The 16920-nt window shown below is 38.9% G+C and overlaps 1 protein-coding gene across 11 annotated transcripts in view; it reads left to right on the forward strand.

The window, feature by feature from the left end:
• usp54b (ubiquitin specific peptidase 54b) overlaps positions 1–16920 on the forward strand; it is a 162314-nt gene that overhangs the window by 62692 nt on the left and 82702 nt on the right. For 8 of the 11 annotated variants that reach the window (XM_058792727.1, XM_058792726.1, XM_058792734.1 and 5 more), the window contains 5 exons: positions 4706–4840; positions 9454–9567; positions 9653–9730; positions 13793–13909; positions 15955–16101. In XM_058792727.1, the coding sequence (XP_058648710.1) occupies positions 4706–4840; positions 9454–9567; positions 9653–9730; positions 13793–13909; positions 15955–16101 (591 nt within the window). Of the gene's footprint in view, positions 1–4705; positions 4841–9453; positions 9568–9652; positions 9736–13792; positions 13910–15954; positions 16102–16920 lie in introns of all 11 variants that reach the window. The other 3 variants (XM_058792735.1, XM_058792729.1, XM_058792728.1) reach the window with 2 other exon arrangements.

Below are 16920 nucleotides of genomic sequence, written 5' to 3' on the forward strand. Positions count from 1 at the left end.
ATTTACGTGCGTCACAAGATTGCTGCTCCTGTGAGGGTGTGTGTGCATGTGTGTACTCATTGCCCTTGTGAGTTTTGAGCAGTGCAGATGATGTGTGTCACTGCTGAGGACTGTGTCTTGTGTCTTTGAGTGGAGGTTAATGTCTCATTTCACAGGCTACGCCTCAGGGCTCGCAGCTGACAACACAATCTCTGGTGGTTTGTGTGTGTATGTGTATGTATGCATATGACTGGACTTGCATGTTCTGAGTATATCCAGGCCGGTTGGGTTCCATGTCCTTGTTTGAGCTGAGAAGGACTTTACATCCCACACTTCACACCACTGCCACACTGCTATTGCACACATGGACCACTCAACCCTCAAATGGGATTCCCAGTTCTACACGCTCTGCAATATAATATAAAGGCTCAAGGCGGTTTGTGGCTGAACCTGGGAAAGTTTAGCTATATGAATGTCCTTATTGGGAAGGTCAGAGTGGTTTATATGTGTCAGTTTTGGTTAGCTAGCTATTTGGTCCATAAAAAACATGTGTTGTGTCCCAAATCAAATAATTCTCTACTATACAGTATGCAAAAAACAGTACACTAAAGGAGTATGACCATATCAACATGACGGATAGTACATTCTAACTTTTTTAATGGTTTCCAAGTAAGTTCAAAATTCAAATGTAGTACCCACTGAGACGTGATTTTGGACACGCCAACGGGCTTTGTAGTTAAGCTGGTTGACTGGGGTAATTTTGCTTGTTAAGCTGGGCTGGGAGTGAATTAATCACTGGATTTGTGAAGATTTTTCAGTTTAGTTGCATCATGTCTTTCAAAGAAACTCGAGTTTTGTTTGAGGCAAGTATCAAGTTAACTAGAGCATGAGACACTTTTTTTTGTAAAATAATCAATACGTCCCTGCTGAGAAAACTGCCTAATCTGGTTTACTTGTCTCCACTCTTGGTTAGGTTGGTCTGTTTGCTGATTTTAGAGGGGTTTTGGGCACTCTTTAGCTAGCTATACAATCTGAAGACCAGTTTGGCCAAGATGATAATAACCCAGTCAAACCAAACCATCATCAAAGAATTAGTGACAACAAAAGCCGATATTGGTTTCTCCTCACGTCACCTGTGTCTCGGCCGAAAATTTGTGCTTAAATGCACCACAAAGACTACAGCCAACGTCCAAATAGTATGAATGTTTTGCACCTGCTTGAGAGGAAATAACTCTCCATACCAACAGGTAGTAGTTTGGCTTCATCATTCAAAATGGGAAACTGGAAGAGCCAGAAACTGTGGATGTACAGCAGAAAAATAAATGTAAATAAATGTAGATGTAAATAAAGCAGAATTTGCTTAAAGCAGGATTTTGTCACTTCCGTTTGTCTTCTTGTGCACTGGTTTGCTGAGAACAGCCAATCAGAGTGATCTCTTGCACCAATGGGCTTCACTGCCAACATGCTCAATCTGCAGAAAAAAGCCACTGATGGTGGTCCAGCAGTGGGGAACACACCACAAAAACGAGACTGAAATACTCTAAACTAAGGTCCAACGATCGACTTTCGGCCTTAAAGGATTAGCTCACTTCATAATTAAAATTTCCTGATCATTTACTCACCCCCATGTCATTCAGGATGTTCATGTCTTTCTTTCTTCAGGCGGAAAGAAATGAAGGTTTGCGTATAGTGGACTTCAACGGGGACCAACAGGTTGAAGGTCCAAATTGCATTTTCAATACAGCTTCAAAGGGCTCTACGCAAGACGAGCATTTGTGATTAAAAAGTATATAAACTTCTATATATATATATTTTTTTTTAGGAAAATGACAGATCGTTTCGCTAAACAAGACCTTATTCCTTGGCTGGGATTGTGTAGAGCATTACCTGAGCCTTTAAAACCAGCTTAAACTTGAAGACCAGCAAACCAGTTTAGGCTGGTTTAAGTACTTTTTCAGTGGTGTTATTACTTTTGGATAGACAGAAATTCAGATTATAAAGTCTATGCGCATTTCCAATGGTTTCTTCAATGTTTTCAACACAGACCAGCACTGACACTTCAGATAAAGCATAACGAGTGATGGGTTGAGTTTGTCAGTCAGACAGACTTTACCTGTCTAAGAACAAGAGAGTGCTTGGAAACTGGTGTCTCAAACTTTAAGAACAGCTTTCTTTAGATAAATATATTCTGCTATATCAGATCCGAGCGCAGAGTTTGTTGTGAGCGTGTGAGGGCGTGTGCTGCCGCCCCGCTCAAGCTGAGCAGAGCAGAACAGAGCTGCAGTTCGGTTGAGCACTGATTGCCCGAGTGATATATTTGCTGCGTACACACACCAGACTTCCATTTGGCCCTTATCTGTCCTGAGTGTTTCATCAGCTCAGAGAGAGAGAGAGAGAGAGAGATGGGGAAGGAAGAGGACATTAAAATATGTCCATAGGCGAAAATCACTCCAGGCTCTTAGCTGGGCTGAACAGTGTGTGATTAGAGCTGCATGGGGAAATGATGCAGTGGCTGAATTTTCCTCTCATCGAGTTTCCTCAGTGGGGTACATAACCCTCTACGTCTGTCCCTCCCACTCTTTCTCTCATTTTCTTCCACCCTCCCTCCATCCTCTTTCTTTCTCTCCTTGGCGCAGTGCAGTCAGCACACTGCATTACCTGTTCCAAAGCCACCGGCCTGTCCCGCTCAGGGGAAAACCCCCCATTCCACCTCCATATATAGGGGGGCTGCCTTGGGCAGTGTGCCCACTGCATATATGAGGGGTTTTAAAACTGCAGTATGTATGTGTGTGTGTGTGTGTGTGTGTGTGTGTGTGTTTGCAGCCGCAGCAAATATTTGCCTTTGCACTATGAGTTTCGCCCGAGTCCATTTGTTCAGCTTATCAGGATGTCCTCTGGTGAGAGAGCATTGTGTTGCAGTCATTGTTCATTAGGTTCAATAACAGTGCCAATGCTGATGGACAGGAGAATAGATTCCACCGCAGGTTTTTAGGACTCTGCGTTTGTTTGAATGTTCACTGTTAATGAGCTCAGTATCTTAGTCAGATATTTCCAAACCACTGCTACAGGAACGAGCTTGTCCAATTGAATGAGTAGAGTGAGACTCCACAAAGTATGTCATGTCGTGACGAAGTTTGATTGTATGGCTGTGTTGTTGTGAAGCGTCTTACCTACCACAAATGTTTCGCATGATAATGATAGTATCTTGGCCATTATTAGACATGCATACATTAGTTGTTTCAAAATCGAATGATTTTTGGGCACATGTTCCAATATTAGCTGCTTAAAATTTTGTTAGATGCCTACTTAGACACATTTCAACGTTTGCTGTGTTTCAAAACCTACTGAGATGCCCATTTAAACAGAATTAGTGGGCACACTGGAAAATTTTCTTGGCTTTATTGGACATTCAAATATGTTTAAACACTAGCTGTTAAACAACAACAACAACAACAAAAACCTTCTTACTTAGTTTTTTTTTTTTTTTTGCATACTTGTGTATGGCTGTCTAAACATTGCTGCCTAAATCAGACCCGGCTCTACGGGGGGGCTAGAGGGTGCTAACAAAATCAATAGCACCCTCAGTTAAAGCTCCAATAATGGCATTTCGTTGCAGATTTGGCAAACCATCCCGTGCTTTATGGTTTGCGCTCTGGAAATCGGTTTCTATTTCAACGTGTTTTTGCAGCATTGAGCAATGTAGCCAATCACAGACATGTCTGTTGATTTCTTGAACGCAACAGCCAATCAGAGGCATTAAAGTTAGAATCCACTCACCGCTCAAATCTCCAGAGTTTTTGTTTAGATGTTGTGTTCAGCATGAATCATCTCATTATAAAATAAGAGTAGACACAGTGTAAATAAGAAATTCATTGTGCAGCATAGAGAACTTCATTGATTATAAGGTAACTGTGAGATCGCGATGAACTAAGATGAATGACAGCTTTTTAGTGATCATGCATGGAGCGCTGCACCATAGCAATGGATGGCACTAAAACCTTTATATATTATACATATTAAGGTTAAAGCACCCTCAGTGATTAGATTCTGGAGCTGGGCCTGGCCTAAACTCTGTTTTATGTTTTTTTTTTCTTTCTTTCCTTAAATAATTTTGAATTTGACATGTTTGTATTTTTGCCCTCTCTTGCCTAAATAACATTTTTGGGTACATTGAAATGTTTGTTATGAGACGCCTATTTAGACAGCATTAGACAGGAATGTTATCTTATGAAAATTAACCATAATTTTATTGTAGTAAAAGTGTTGAAACATTTGTATAACCACAGTCTTACTACACTATAACTACAATAATTTGTGATTACCATGGTTTAACTATAGTAACCATGTTTTATTTATTTATTTTTTTATTGTAGTAAAACCATGGTTAGTTATAACAGACATGTTGACATGTTTGCTTCTGGTCTACATAGCTAGACTGTATTTTTGGCCATCATATACAAAAATGCTTTTTAAGGACCAAGTAGGCAAGTCGCTAGGTTTCTAAGCACAGCCTGTGTGTTTGTTTATTGATTTTTCCTAACAGTCTGTGATTGGTTGTATTGCTGTGTAATGTTTTTACAGTACGGTATGTCAGCCCTCCTCTCTCGACGTGTGTGTATTCTCTCCACAGTGAGCGGGCAGGCTGACGAAAGCTGTTGTGTGCTGTGGCGTGTCTTAGTTGCATCAGTTTCTTATTCTTACTTTGGGGTGCTGTTTGTGGTTTCAGAGCATCTTTGCCCAGTTCCAGTTCAGCAGTGAGAAGGTGCTCCCATCGGACGCTCTGCGCAGCGCTCTGGCCAAAACCTTCCAAGACGAGCAGCGCTTCCAGCTGGGCATCATGGACGACGCGGCCGAGTGTTTCGTAAGACTTTTCTTTTATCCCCATTTCACCCCTTTCTTCCACACTTTCTCCTTATAAGTTACTTTCTGTTTTTGCTGACACAATGATCAGCTTTCTCATCCCTCTTTCTCTCTCAGGCATTTCCTCCTCTCCTCTCCTCTCACCTCTCCTCAACCCTACTTTCGTCTCTCCTCGCGTCCCCTTTCCCAGTTCTGTCTTTTTCCGCTCTTCTCTTGGATTTTGTCAACCTTGATCTCAGATTCCAGAGATGTTAGGTGTTGAATTTCAAGCACTGCTGCTTGTGCTCATCCTTGTGTGGTTTGAAGAGTGGCAGAAATGGAAACATGAAGTCTGAGCAGCGTAGGGAAAATAACTTCGGAGGAAAGCAGACAGCTGAAGTTTGACAACTTTTTGTAATATTCATAAATTACTCCATGCACTGAAAAAGATGTGTCTCGGTGACGTTTCTGGCAGGACGTGTTGGCGTATCTTTGATAAGTATATTTGATTCAAAATGGCTGGCTGATAGGATTCTCTGAGAATGCGACGAGACTTTAAATGAAACTGAGGTTGATTCATATTTAACTGTAACGTAATGGATGGTTTTAGTTCCTTCTGTTGTTGGGAGACAGATTTTGTCTACTATGTAGTATGAGCTTACTGTGTTTAGAGCATTCCAACATAGAGGATGTTTTGTCAGCAAGTGTAAATACAGTGGCAAGAAAAAAATGGCTTAAAGACATGCTTAAAGTGTCATAAAAATGTCGAATCAATTCACATTTGCAAAAAAAATGACAATAGATTTCTTCTTCACAACTTCACAATTCTGAGCCATCGTACAGTGACTTTTAACCAGGTGAATTTTAATGGTTTTAATAGCTAATTTTCCCAAGCAGAAAAGCCAAAGATACTTCATCATAATTTGGAACATTATATCTGTTTTAATATGTGAAATGCTTGAAAAGAGCTGTATTACTTTTTCTTTTTTTTTAAAAGGCTCTTGGTTTGATATTTTATTGGGTGATGCACAAAAAGTACATACATTTTTTAAGACTAAAACTTTTTGAGGCCACTGTAGCTTTCTTGGATGAGGCAATTCTAGAATGCGTTTTGACAAGCTCAGTAAAAATGTTTTTGCAAAAAAGTCCATTAAAAGACATTGACATTCATCAAATGAAATGCAAGAGAGGCTTAACTAGCACTCGCAGGTCATTCCAGATTAGTGTGGGACTAGCATGTGGCTAAAATAGCAACTTGATAATCAAAAAGCAATGAAGATACATAGCACACACAAACTGCATGAAATACTCCATTTTAATTAGATTGAACTACTTTGAAGTGCTGAATAAAATATCTTAATTGGACATTTTTACTGAGCTTGTCACATTGCATTCTTCATTGCATACAGTGGTCCCAAAAATTTTCAAGTCATTCTCATCAGAGGATCCATTTTAGCATTTCAGCTTTTTAATGACTGTTTTATTTTTAATGTTTCTTTTCAATTTAGTTTTGTTGATTTGATCAATCTTAGTTTTTGGTTTTAATATTTTATTTTAAAGCAGCCAAAGTTATTTAAAAATGTTTTCCAATGTTACATTTTTCATCACGTTCTAGTGTTTTATAACAGATCAAAAACTAAAACTAAATTTGGGTTATTTTTATCTTATTTAGTTGTGCAGTTTTAGTTTTAGTTTTTTTACCAGTTATGTTACTGTTTATTTCAGTTAACAGTTCAAAAATGTTTTAATTTAGTTTTTGTTTTAGTTTTTATTACCAATAATAATAACCAAAAGACTTTAGACCAATTACAGTAAAAAAAATGGCTCATACTGAATCTGAGAACACATCGTACGGAAGGTAGTTACCTATGTAGCCTATTAGATCGCTCACGCACTCATTGGAGCTGTTTTTAAGTGGATATTTAGATTTATGGCCGTAGGCGTCATGGGCTTTACAGGCATATGGCAGCAGGAGTTGGCAGGTATATATACGGGCCCTGCTGTTGCTTTAAATGAGCTCGGATAGGATCATTAAGGATGTGGAAGCTTTCTATGGGTCTTCCTATACTCCTCAACCCACTCCTCTAATCCCCAGACCTGATTATTCGGCCCGGACCTGATTAAGGACCACAGATTGTGTTTATCTCACATTTATGTCCTTAAAGGACACACCGCGTGAGCATCAATACAGATAATTGCTTTTAAGCAAATAAGCAATTGAACGATCATTCACGGCGAGCGGCTGAGCTGTCCAATCAAGATAGCTCGCCGAGAGACCCTGTGATTGGCTCCATCTTAAATACCCATTTATATGCAGCCAGTACTGTCTATGTCAGGGCTTTTCTGCCATAGATCTGTGAATGCAGCTGCGCTTACTCATAAGGTCACAAAAGACAGCATCATCAGAGTGTTATTTAGTTCAATTAGCACCTCGTCTGCAGTTCGGTAACAAAGGTCTGTTTCTGTCGCGGGCTCATTATTTTTAGCCGAGGATCTGTTGAATGGAGCTGCCATGATTTCTCCCATTTGTTTGACTGCCGCATTTGCGAGGCAGACGCAGGCATGGGGCCAAAGCGATCGGTGCGCCATCCGTCTCCGCTTTTAGACGCGACCCCTCTCCTCACGTGCACCAGACGACAGGCGGTACATTAGCGAAATGCCAACTCTTCATTTCTGCCTCGCTCCTCTGCACATCTGCACCCCTGCATAAATAGCTGCGTTATTATCTGAGCAGGAAATGAAACGCTCCATACACTAATGATTTGTTGTGTGATACTCAATGAGAAGTGTCTAGCGGAGGGCGTGAGATGTGATATTTTTCAGAGTGAAAAATTTGGTTGAATGCAGTGTGTGAAGAGTCTATTTACAAGCTCAGTGAATTCAGAGTTATTAGTGTTGAGGAGTAGACAACTAGTGGTACTTGTGGTACTAACTTAACTTTATATATTTTTTAGTTGTGTGACTGACTAGCTTAACTGTTTCAAGTCCTCTAGAAAACTTTTTTGCAAAGAGTAGTATAACTTAATGCTGCTTTGCTGATTTTTTAATAACATTGCACACAAAGCTTTCTAGCCGAGTGAAATTGAAAAAGTATCCTAAATACTTTTGTCTTATTGAAAAATATGTTTCGAACCTCACAAACTGTTTTTTTTTTGTTGTTGTTGAATGTTTTACCAGCTTTATTTCTTTACAATAAATGCCACTTGTCATCCAAGATGACAGTACAAGATTGATACATTATTTTTTCAGTACCAGTGTTATTGCTACCTAAAATTATTTAAAAACGTTTAAACGTGGAATAAAGCTGAAATAAAATAAAAATTAAATATTGGATGAAAAATGTAAAAACTTGGCTTGGCAACTAACTGAAAAGTTAATTAGTTAAAAAATGAAATATAAAAACATAGCTACTTTACAATATTATTAAATACTATAATACAATATAAATAAAACTAAAATGACACTGTTCAGTAGTTTTAAAATAGTTATATGTAACAAAATTGGACTTCAATGCAGTGTGTGTATATTTTCAGGAAAAAAGTTGTTAGCTGTTAAATTATTTTGTTATACAGACAGACAAATAGATAGATGGATAGACAGACGGATAGATAGACGGATAGACAGACACATAGACAGATAGATAGATAGATAGATAGATAGATAGATAGATGTTTTACACAGTCACCAAAATGTACACAATCATATCTCATAATAATTAAGTCTCTCAACATACATTGTGTTTGGAATTAAGTTCCATATTAAATTTTAGGATTAATTGATGCATAAAGGGATACTTCAGTCTAAATCTACTTTCCTGTGAATTGGTTTTCAAGTTTTATTAGTTATATCAAGTATACATATTCTGTAAATTTCATGCTGTCACCTTTAATATTTCTGTACCTGGTAAACTGTGCTCTGATTTCAGAAGTAATTTATATTATTTAATAGTTATATATAAAACAATTTTGTTGCCTTAGATTCAATGAAGCTGCTGTTCCTTAGTAATTTTATAGTGTACCCAGCTACTTTTTCAAATTTTCAGCTTGACTGTAGTTTAACTGTTTTGATTAAAACGGAGTAGCATGTAGCTTGGGGAGCTTTGGTTTTAAAGTAGTTTCTCCAGCAGCAGTAGTTGTAGGGGTGTTGCAGGCGTGGTCTGCGGCTGTTAGCGAGATGAAAGGAAGGGAACTAGAGATTTGATGTATGGTCTTATTCACCTCTCTCACTTTCTCTCCCACTCCCTCATTCACCCTGTATTCCTTTGTCAGGAACTTGCAGTGTGATCGATTGATTTTAAATTTCTTCAGCCAGGGAATCAAAAGGACTCTTATGAAAAATAGATGTGTTGTTCTCACTTGATCAGATTAACGTGAAGTGAGTGCTGACAGAGAAAAATGAATATACGAGCCGGACCACACAACACACTCGCTCTGACACACATACACAAACACCTGTTCAAAGATGCCTCACTGTTTAAATGCCGCAGAAATAGCCAGCATGCTGTATTGCACTGGAGCTAAACATCTTGTTCCAGAATTGTTTATCAGAGGAACGAGAGAGCCAATGCGCTCACACACACACACCGACTCACATTTACTAGAAAAGATCCAAACTGTCTGTGTTGGTTTTCTTCAGGAGAACCTCCTGATGCGGATCCACTTCCACATCTCGGATGAGACCAAGGAGGACATCTGCACAGCCAAGCACTGCATCCCACATCAGAAGTTTGCCATGACACTTTTCGAACAGGTCGGTGGGGGATATTATCTGTTTTTTTAGTGCATTTTGTGTGGTGCCTAACATGTATTCTAACTGTGTTTGCTCTCTCTTCCAGTGTGTTTGTAATAATTGTGGAGCCACGTCGGATCCTCTCCCCTTTATTCAGATGGTGCACTACATCTCCACCACCTCTCTCTGGTAAGTGGAGGACCACGTTTTCATATCATCCATACAGTACATATGAAGAGTTCATTTGCAAAAGCTCAGTTTTTAAAAATCATGTTTTTTCATTGTGCATTCCAATTAAATCTCAGTCAAACTTCAGCTGGGTTATTTTGATTAAATAAAAAAAAAAAACAACAGCTATTTTTATAGTCTAAAATTATAATATAATTGGGAGATTTGGAATTCTCTACATAGACTACAACTCTACTCAAATAGCAGCTTTGAGTGCATTTATTGTAAGCATCTTTGCTAAGCTAAGAATACCATAATATGCATAAATATACACTACCATTCAAAAATTTGGGGTCAGTAATTTTTTTTTTGTTGGAAAGACGTGAATGCTTATTCAGCAAGGATGCATTAAATTGAACAGTAATAACAATTATAATCTTACAAAAAAATTCTGTTTCAAATAAATGCTGTTTTTTTTTTTTTACTTCCTTTTGATCAAAAAATCTTGGAAAAGATGGCACGGACTGTTTTCGACATTGATAATAATGAGCACCAATTTCTTGAGCACCAAATCTGCATATTAGAATGATTTCTTAAGGATCAATAATCCTGTTTTAACAAATACGTTTTTAGCAAATAATTGCAAACTTGGGACTTTTTTCCAAAACATTACAAAAAACTTTTGAACGGTATATTTAGTGCTTGAAAATAATTAGGTGCATCCCAGTTTGCGTACTTGTGCATTACTCTATGCCGTTTTGTAGTACAAGTAGTGTGAGTTCACACTGAAAATTCTAAAAAGAAAAAGTGAACTTTAAATACCCGGATGATGTACTTAACAAACCGAGAAAAAAAAAAGTGTGGAATGTTGGACATTTTATGCATGCAAGTGTCAGCTTTAATTACGTAGGAGAGGGGGAGGGACTATCAGACTCAGATTATGAATGACAAAATAACCTTATATAATTCATACACTACACAGTTGAGTACATAGTGAATAGTGTATAGTGCGTCATTTGGGACGCAGGTAGTGTGAAAAAAGCGCTTGAGGTTAAGTGTCGTACTCGAGAGCCCAGGGACAATAGCACCCTGTTAAGTGTTGATTTTTCAGTCTTCATTTATCCTCTCAAATCTTGAACCATTTGGCCATACTACTGCCAACCATTATGTCTTGCCCTTCACTGTGTTTTGGCTCAGTTTGCCTTGTGCTGCAAAAATGATGGATGCTCTTGTGGTTGAGGGTGATCTGTAGGGACTTAGTGGGGTGTGCGACCATGTGTACACCGTTTAGTGGTGGAAACGGATGATTGTGGCTCTTGTCACTTTGATGTTGAGTGAGGGTTTCGATTTACACATCAGACTGGGAACTGAAGGTAACTTCCACAGTGTTTATCGGGTAAGTGAGCCACCAGCTCTGACTGAATGCTGAAGCCGACCTGCTGGGCTGGAATGAGGCTCTATATCACGGGTTATTAGCTGTCATCGTACATATCAGACCCGTGAGAACCATCTGCTAGAGCTATGTACAGGAAATGTACCCTCCCCAAACCTCTCCCTCATGTCCTGTTCTCCCACTCTAGTGTATAGATTGTTACACACATGCAACCTTCGTTTGCCATATTTTACGACTCTTTATCCATCCCCGTGTTCCAACATATAAATCCCACGTATATGCACACACACCTACTCTTACAGCTTCCTGAAAATGTTCTTACCTGTATTTCATTCTGAGGGCTCCTCGACCCATCTGATGTTTAGACCATGATAAAACCATATCTCCAATGAGCACTGAGGACACAGATAGGGCATTACCCATCACTCCCCATTGAATCTCGTCCCCGGCCCCTTCATTATGCCCACTCTATAAGACATCAGAAAAAAATCTGTATCAGCATTATGGCCATCTGAGGTTCCCACATGATTCAGAATTTCACTTTCTTGATTTATTATGCATTGCCAAATGATAGAATAGTTTGACCCCCCACTAAGGCCCTGATTTATTAAGACCCTAAATAGAGGCTACTAATGTGCCATTTGTCAAACTACAGTATGTGTACAAAGTTACAGCATTATTTTGTAAGAATAATTGCACATACTGTAAAGGCTCATGTCACAGCCATAATACTTACATGGTGTTTAATTATTTAAAACTACAGGATTTTTCTAATTTCCTAAAAAGTAGTGGGTTCGGACATAAACGGTTCCGTTAAATATGATTTATTTGTAATATGTAATATATTTATAAAAAACTTGAAAGGATGAAAATATATATTAAATACACACATAGATTTAGACATCCCTGATTGATTTCTGTATCAGATATGAAAGCAACAATTCTCCATGTTTGAAAATGGATAATGGATGCTCATGCACAGATATTTCACTTTAAATTGCTTAATATGTATTAACCTTTAACATTTCACACACAGTTTACTGGTTTTGCATTGCACACGTGCATAAAAACACGCAGTCTCTCTTCTCTCTTACGCTCACACACACACACACACACTCACTCTGCAGTAAATCGTGTGATTTGCCACATGGTCGTGTGGCAGTAAATGATAGTACAATGTGTTCCTTCACTCCTGGATGCTTGTAACCCTGTGCAGCCTTGAATTCTCACACGACGGCTTTCGTATGAACAAATATGAGGAAAGTGGGAAGCCACGTCCACATGCATACACAAACTCACACCAGAAAACAAAGACCACACAATATGCTCAAAATCCTAGCTCAGTATTTTTCATCCAGAAACAAAGCTGCTAAACCAAGCTCGCACATATCATGGAAAACAATGGAACTTTTATTTATTTATTTCTCTCTTTTGTGAAACAGATCGGACAGGTTTATCTGTACCGCGAGGCTTACATTTATCATTCTGAAAGAACTGATTTGCAATCCTACACTATGAACTACACATCTACCTAAGCATGGCACATTTGGGATTCCAATGAAATGCACATCCAAATGAAATGCATGTTAAACTTATCATGTGCATAATTTTATTCAAGGTTTGTTTATTCAGTTGTTTGCCAAGTCGCATTTACATAGAACTGTATTGCAGTGCAAATTACACCATACCTTTTAATCTTCCATGAGCATAAATAGATAACTAATTTAATAGAAACCTGAATACATGAAGCTGTAATGCCAAACAACAGTGCAACTTTATAATAGTTATATCAGCACACCTATAATGTAAAGTGGTTTAGACACTAGAATCGATCAGAGATTTTCAGTAGCGTCACGCAATTCATAAATCGACCATTTTTGTGCAAATCATTCGCATTGCCATCATATGTCACCCTGCGAATGATAATGCATGCGATAGATTATATAGATGCATGGATATGCAGGAAACATGCCAGAAAGGAAAAAAGATGATGCCATCCACCCTCTTAACATCATTATTAATGTGTTGAATATGATGAGCGGTAACACTGCATGCTAAACAATGTGAAGCGTGATTCAAGGTCAAAGTGGCTATTTCAGTACATTAACTGTTTAATTGCAAAAAGAGCAGTACGATTAACATGAAAAAGAACATATTGGGTTTTTGAGTATGACCATCATTTGCAAGTAAAGCACACTGAATAATGCTGAAAGTAAGACAGCGAGAGAAAGGGTAGACCTGTCTGTCTGATGTAAATTGGTGTCTGCATATAGGTTGTATTTAGCCCTCAAGGGACTGTCTCGGCACATTTCCTCCATGCAGACATGCTGACAGACGCTTCATGTGTGCAGATATGCTGCATGTCAAATGGATGCTATCACGCTTAGCTTAAGGAAACATTAGCCAGTAAAGTACGCTGATTTCTGCACAGGCCTGCGGCTTCTGTTCTGATGGAGACCATGTGGAGATGGAACAGAGAACGAGTGCTGCTACATTAGTTTCTGATGTCTTCTAGGGAATATAACATCTGTGAAGACTAAAGTTTTTGGGCAGCTGAAAAAATGTAATACTGAGCTGTATTATACTTTTAATTAAGGTTCAACATTATTGTATGTAGAGTTGTGTGTGTATTTCCTGTCAGTGGTGTTAACTCTGGTGCTTGAGGACACGTCTGTTTCTTATTCCCTCTGCTGCAGTAACCAAGCTGTGCGAATGCTGGAATGTAAGGAGAAGCCCACGCCTGACATGTTTGGAGAGCTTCTCCGCAATGCCAGCACCATGGGCGACCTGCGAAACTGTCCGGTGAGTACATGCATACACACACGTTTTAACGTTTTTCATGCTTAAATTTTTAGTTTAATGTGTAAAAAATTTGAGTAATAGCTATATGGATCACCTACAAGTCAGTGTCCGATGCTTGAGAAGGAGGCTACAACTTTATGACTGTAGTGAGTCTGAACGTGGTTGATTACATTGCCAATTCAAGGGACTGGAATGTCTGCGGCTGACCAGAGAAATGTTGAGAGGCGTACAGATTTTTTTCCTCATGAGAAAATGAAGACAATGTCATAAGAAAACAAGACAGAAAAAAATGGCCTCGTAGTGCTTTATTTTTTAAATTAATTTTAATTATTAAATAAAATGTATTTATTTTGTGAAAATAAAGACACTGTGGAGTGCTAGATGAGACATGAAACAAGCATATGGAGGACTTGGGGTAACACTTTAAATAAAATGAAGGAATAATAAATGTTTAGATGCTTTTCTTTGTTGTTTTGCCATATGCATTTCTTTATCCATTTCTAAGTTGAGTTAAAAAAAAAAAAGAAAAAGTCATTGGACGGTTCTCTCGTTGGGGCAGCCAGTTAGGTTTTGACTCAAAATACAATTTAAATTGAAAAAAAAAATCATTTACTATTTTGTTGTATTTAATTACATTTTAAAACATTGATTAAATAAGCAATTTGAAATATATCAATTTATTTGTCAGTTTATAAGTGATTCATTTATTTCCATTTTTATGTTGAATTAATGTGAATTAATAAATTCATATCATTTACCTTCATTTTATTAGTGCACAGCTATATTGAAAATCGGATGACTGGGGCAACGCTGAAATATACAGTTTAGCTGATTAGTTTTGGCCAATCAGGATCAAGTATTCCAAAAAATAATAGCCTAATTTTCACCATCCAGTCAGATCCCATTGGATAAAATTCTTTCATGCCTTTCATGCCCTCAGTTATGGTTTGATTTTGCCCGTTAACTTGATCTTCACCCAAGTGATTCAAAACAAACCCTTCTTCAAGCCACCCAGATACTCATTTAAGCTCTGCTGTTTACGTGGAAGCATAAAGACCGTCTGTTCTTTGCCCGAGAGAGTGTTTTGCTCACTGCTCCTCTCCTCTTTACAGATGACAGACCCCTAACACACACTCACACACACACAGTCCTACCCTATTACACACCAGCTGCCGATCAGCTCTTACCACACACTGTGCACCCTCACCCCGCCACAGGAGGTGGATGATTTCATCAACCCAAACACAATCCAGCATCATTCAGCGTGCTTACGGAGAAACCCATGTCAGCTCTTTACAGTCTGCTCTGTACCAAATCAGCGAAATGAGTCAAAATTCAGTCAAGCTGAAATCCATGCTTTCATTTCCAGTGATTTTCCATTTGTCGATTCCCTGAAATGGCTTTATTGAAATGCAGCTGAGATCGGTAGTCTGTAACGTCACTGCTCTTTAGAAGCTTAGTCGTCTGGCCCTGAAAGCATGTGTTTGTCTGGATTCCCAGCGCTTGGCAGGACAGACTGCGGAGCTGAGGCTAACAATGATCTCTAATGGGACACTGTGTGTCTGTCCCAAATCTCAGCAGTGCTGCCGCTGCTGGCTGTTCATTGGCTGCCTCGCTTGTGTGTGTTTGTCTGTGATGGAGCGACTGAGGTGGAGAGAGAGAGAGAGAGAGAGGCCGGTTCTGAGAACTGGGCTCTTTGTCTAATCCCTTCCTGCCCAGGTCTGGTGCCAGCCTGTTTGTCACCCCGCTGCCCGCTCCACAAAGGCAGTGCCCGACTAGGTTTTTGTACGTTGAGGGAAGGGGTCAGGCTGGCAGTGGTGCTCGTCGCCAGAGCCTGTTTCCGTATACCACTGCCAAAGCGCTCGACGGAGGGCGGTGACTCAAAGAGCACAGCTAGAACATTGGGTGCCGAACATAAGGCCCTGCTGGACCATGTTGCCCTGTTTGAAGCTTTCCTTTCATCTCTCCTTCACCTTTTCTCTCTCTCACACACGCACACATGCACATGTGATCAAGATGCCCTCTTTTTTCTCTCATTGTTTCAGAGTAACTGTGGTGAGATGTTGCGGATTCGGCGGGTTCTGATGAACTGCCCGGAGATCATCAGCATCGGCCTGGTGTGGGACTCGGATCACTCTGATCTAGCCGAAGACGTCATCCACAGCCTGGGCACGTGCCTGCGGTTGGGTGATGTAAGACTCACACTATCATTGTTCCTTTTTGTCACCACTTCAATGCAATAACCTTGAGCTTCCAGCTCCCTCTCTCTTATGCAGAGTTCAAGACAAGAGGAGGAAACACAGTGTGCTCTTTGTCACATTCAATATCTCTGTGGCCCCACTAGTGTTACAGTGTTCTCACATCAACTTCACGGCAGGGTTGTGTGCCATTCTGTGTTACACAGAATGCAGAACTTGAATTTAAGTGCATAAAAAATAGAATGAAATTCGAAGAGACTTTTTGAAGTTTTCATACACACAGCATATGGAGTAATGGCTGCCTAAAATTCAGCTTTTCCATTACAAGATTAAATACATTTTAAAATACATTAAAATGTAGTTGGAATCATATTTCACAATATTATAGTTTTACTACATTTTTCATCAAATAAATGCAGCCTTGGTGAGAATAAGAGAGTAAATGATAATAATAATAATAATAAACTATGATTAATATTACATTTGTTAATTTTAATATTATACTTATTACATTTTTATTCATGTTATCAGTCATATCATGTTGGAGAATTGCCAAAATGAATGATATAATTATGTGTTATTACTAAAATAATGAAATTTTACTGTTGTGTGACTGTTGATTTTTACTTTTTTTTAATTGCAATTCAATGAATTCCTTCTGTCACTGCAATTCAAATTACATCAATTACGTCTAATTCAACATCCGTGTATGTGTGACCAATTCCATTCAAATTCACACTCATGACCTGAAAGAGAGACAATACTTTCACATTTTTAACCCTTTTTGAAGGGACCTTGTTTAGAGATTTCCTC

This window comes from Onychostoma macrolepis, chromosome 12, assembly GCF_012432095.1.
Source record: "Onychostoma macrolepis isolate SWU-2019 chromosome 12, ASM1243209v1, whole genome shotgun sequence".
NCBI lineage: Eukaryota > Metazoa > Chordata > Actinopteri > Cypriniformes > Cyprinidae > Onychostoma > Onychostoma macrolepis.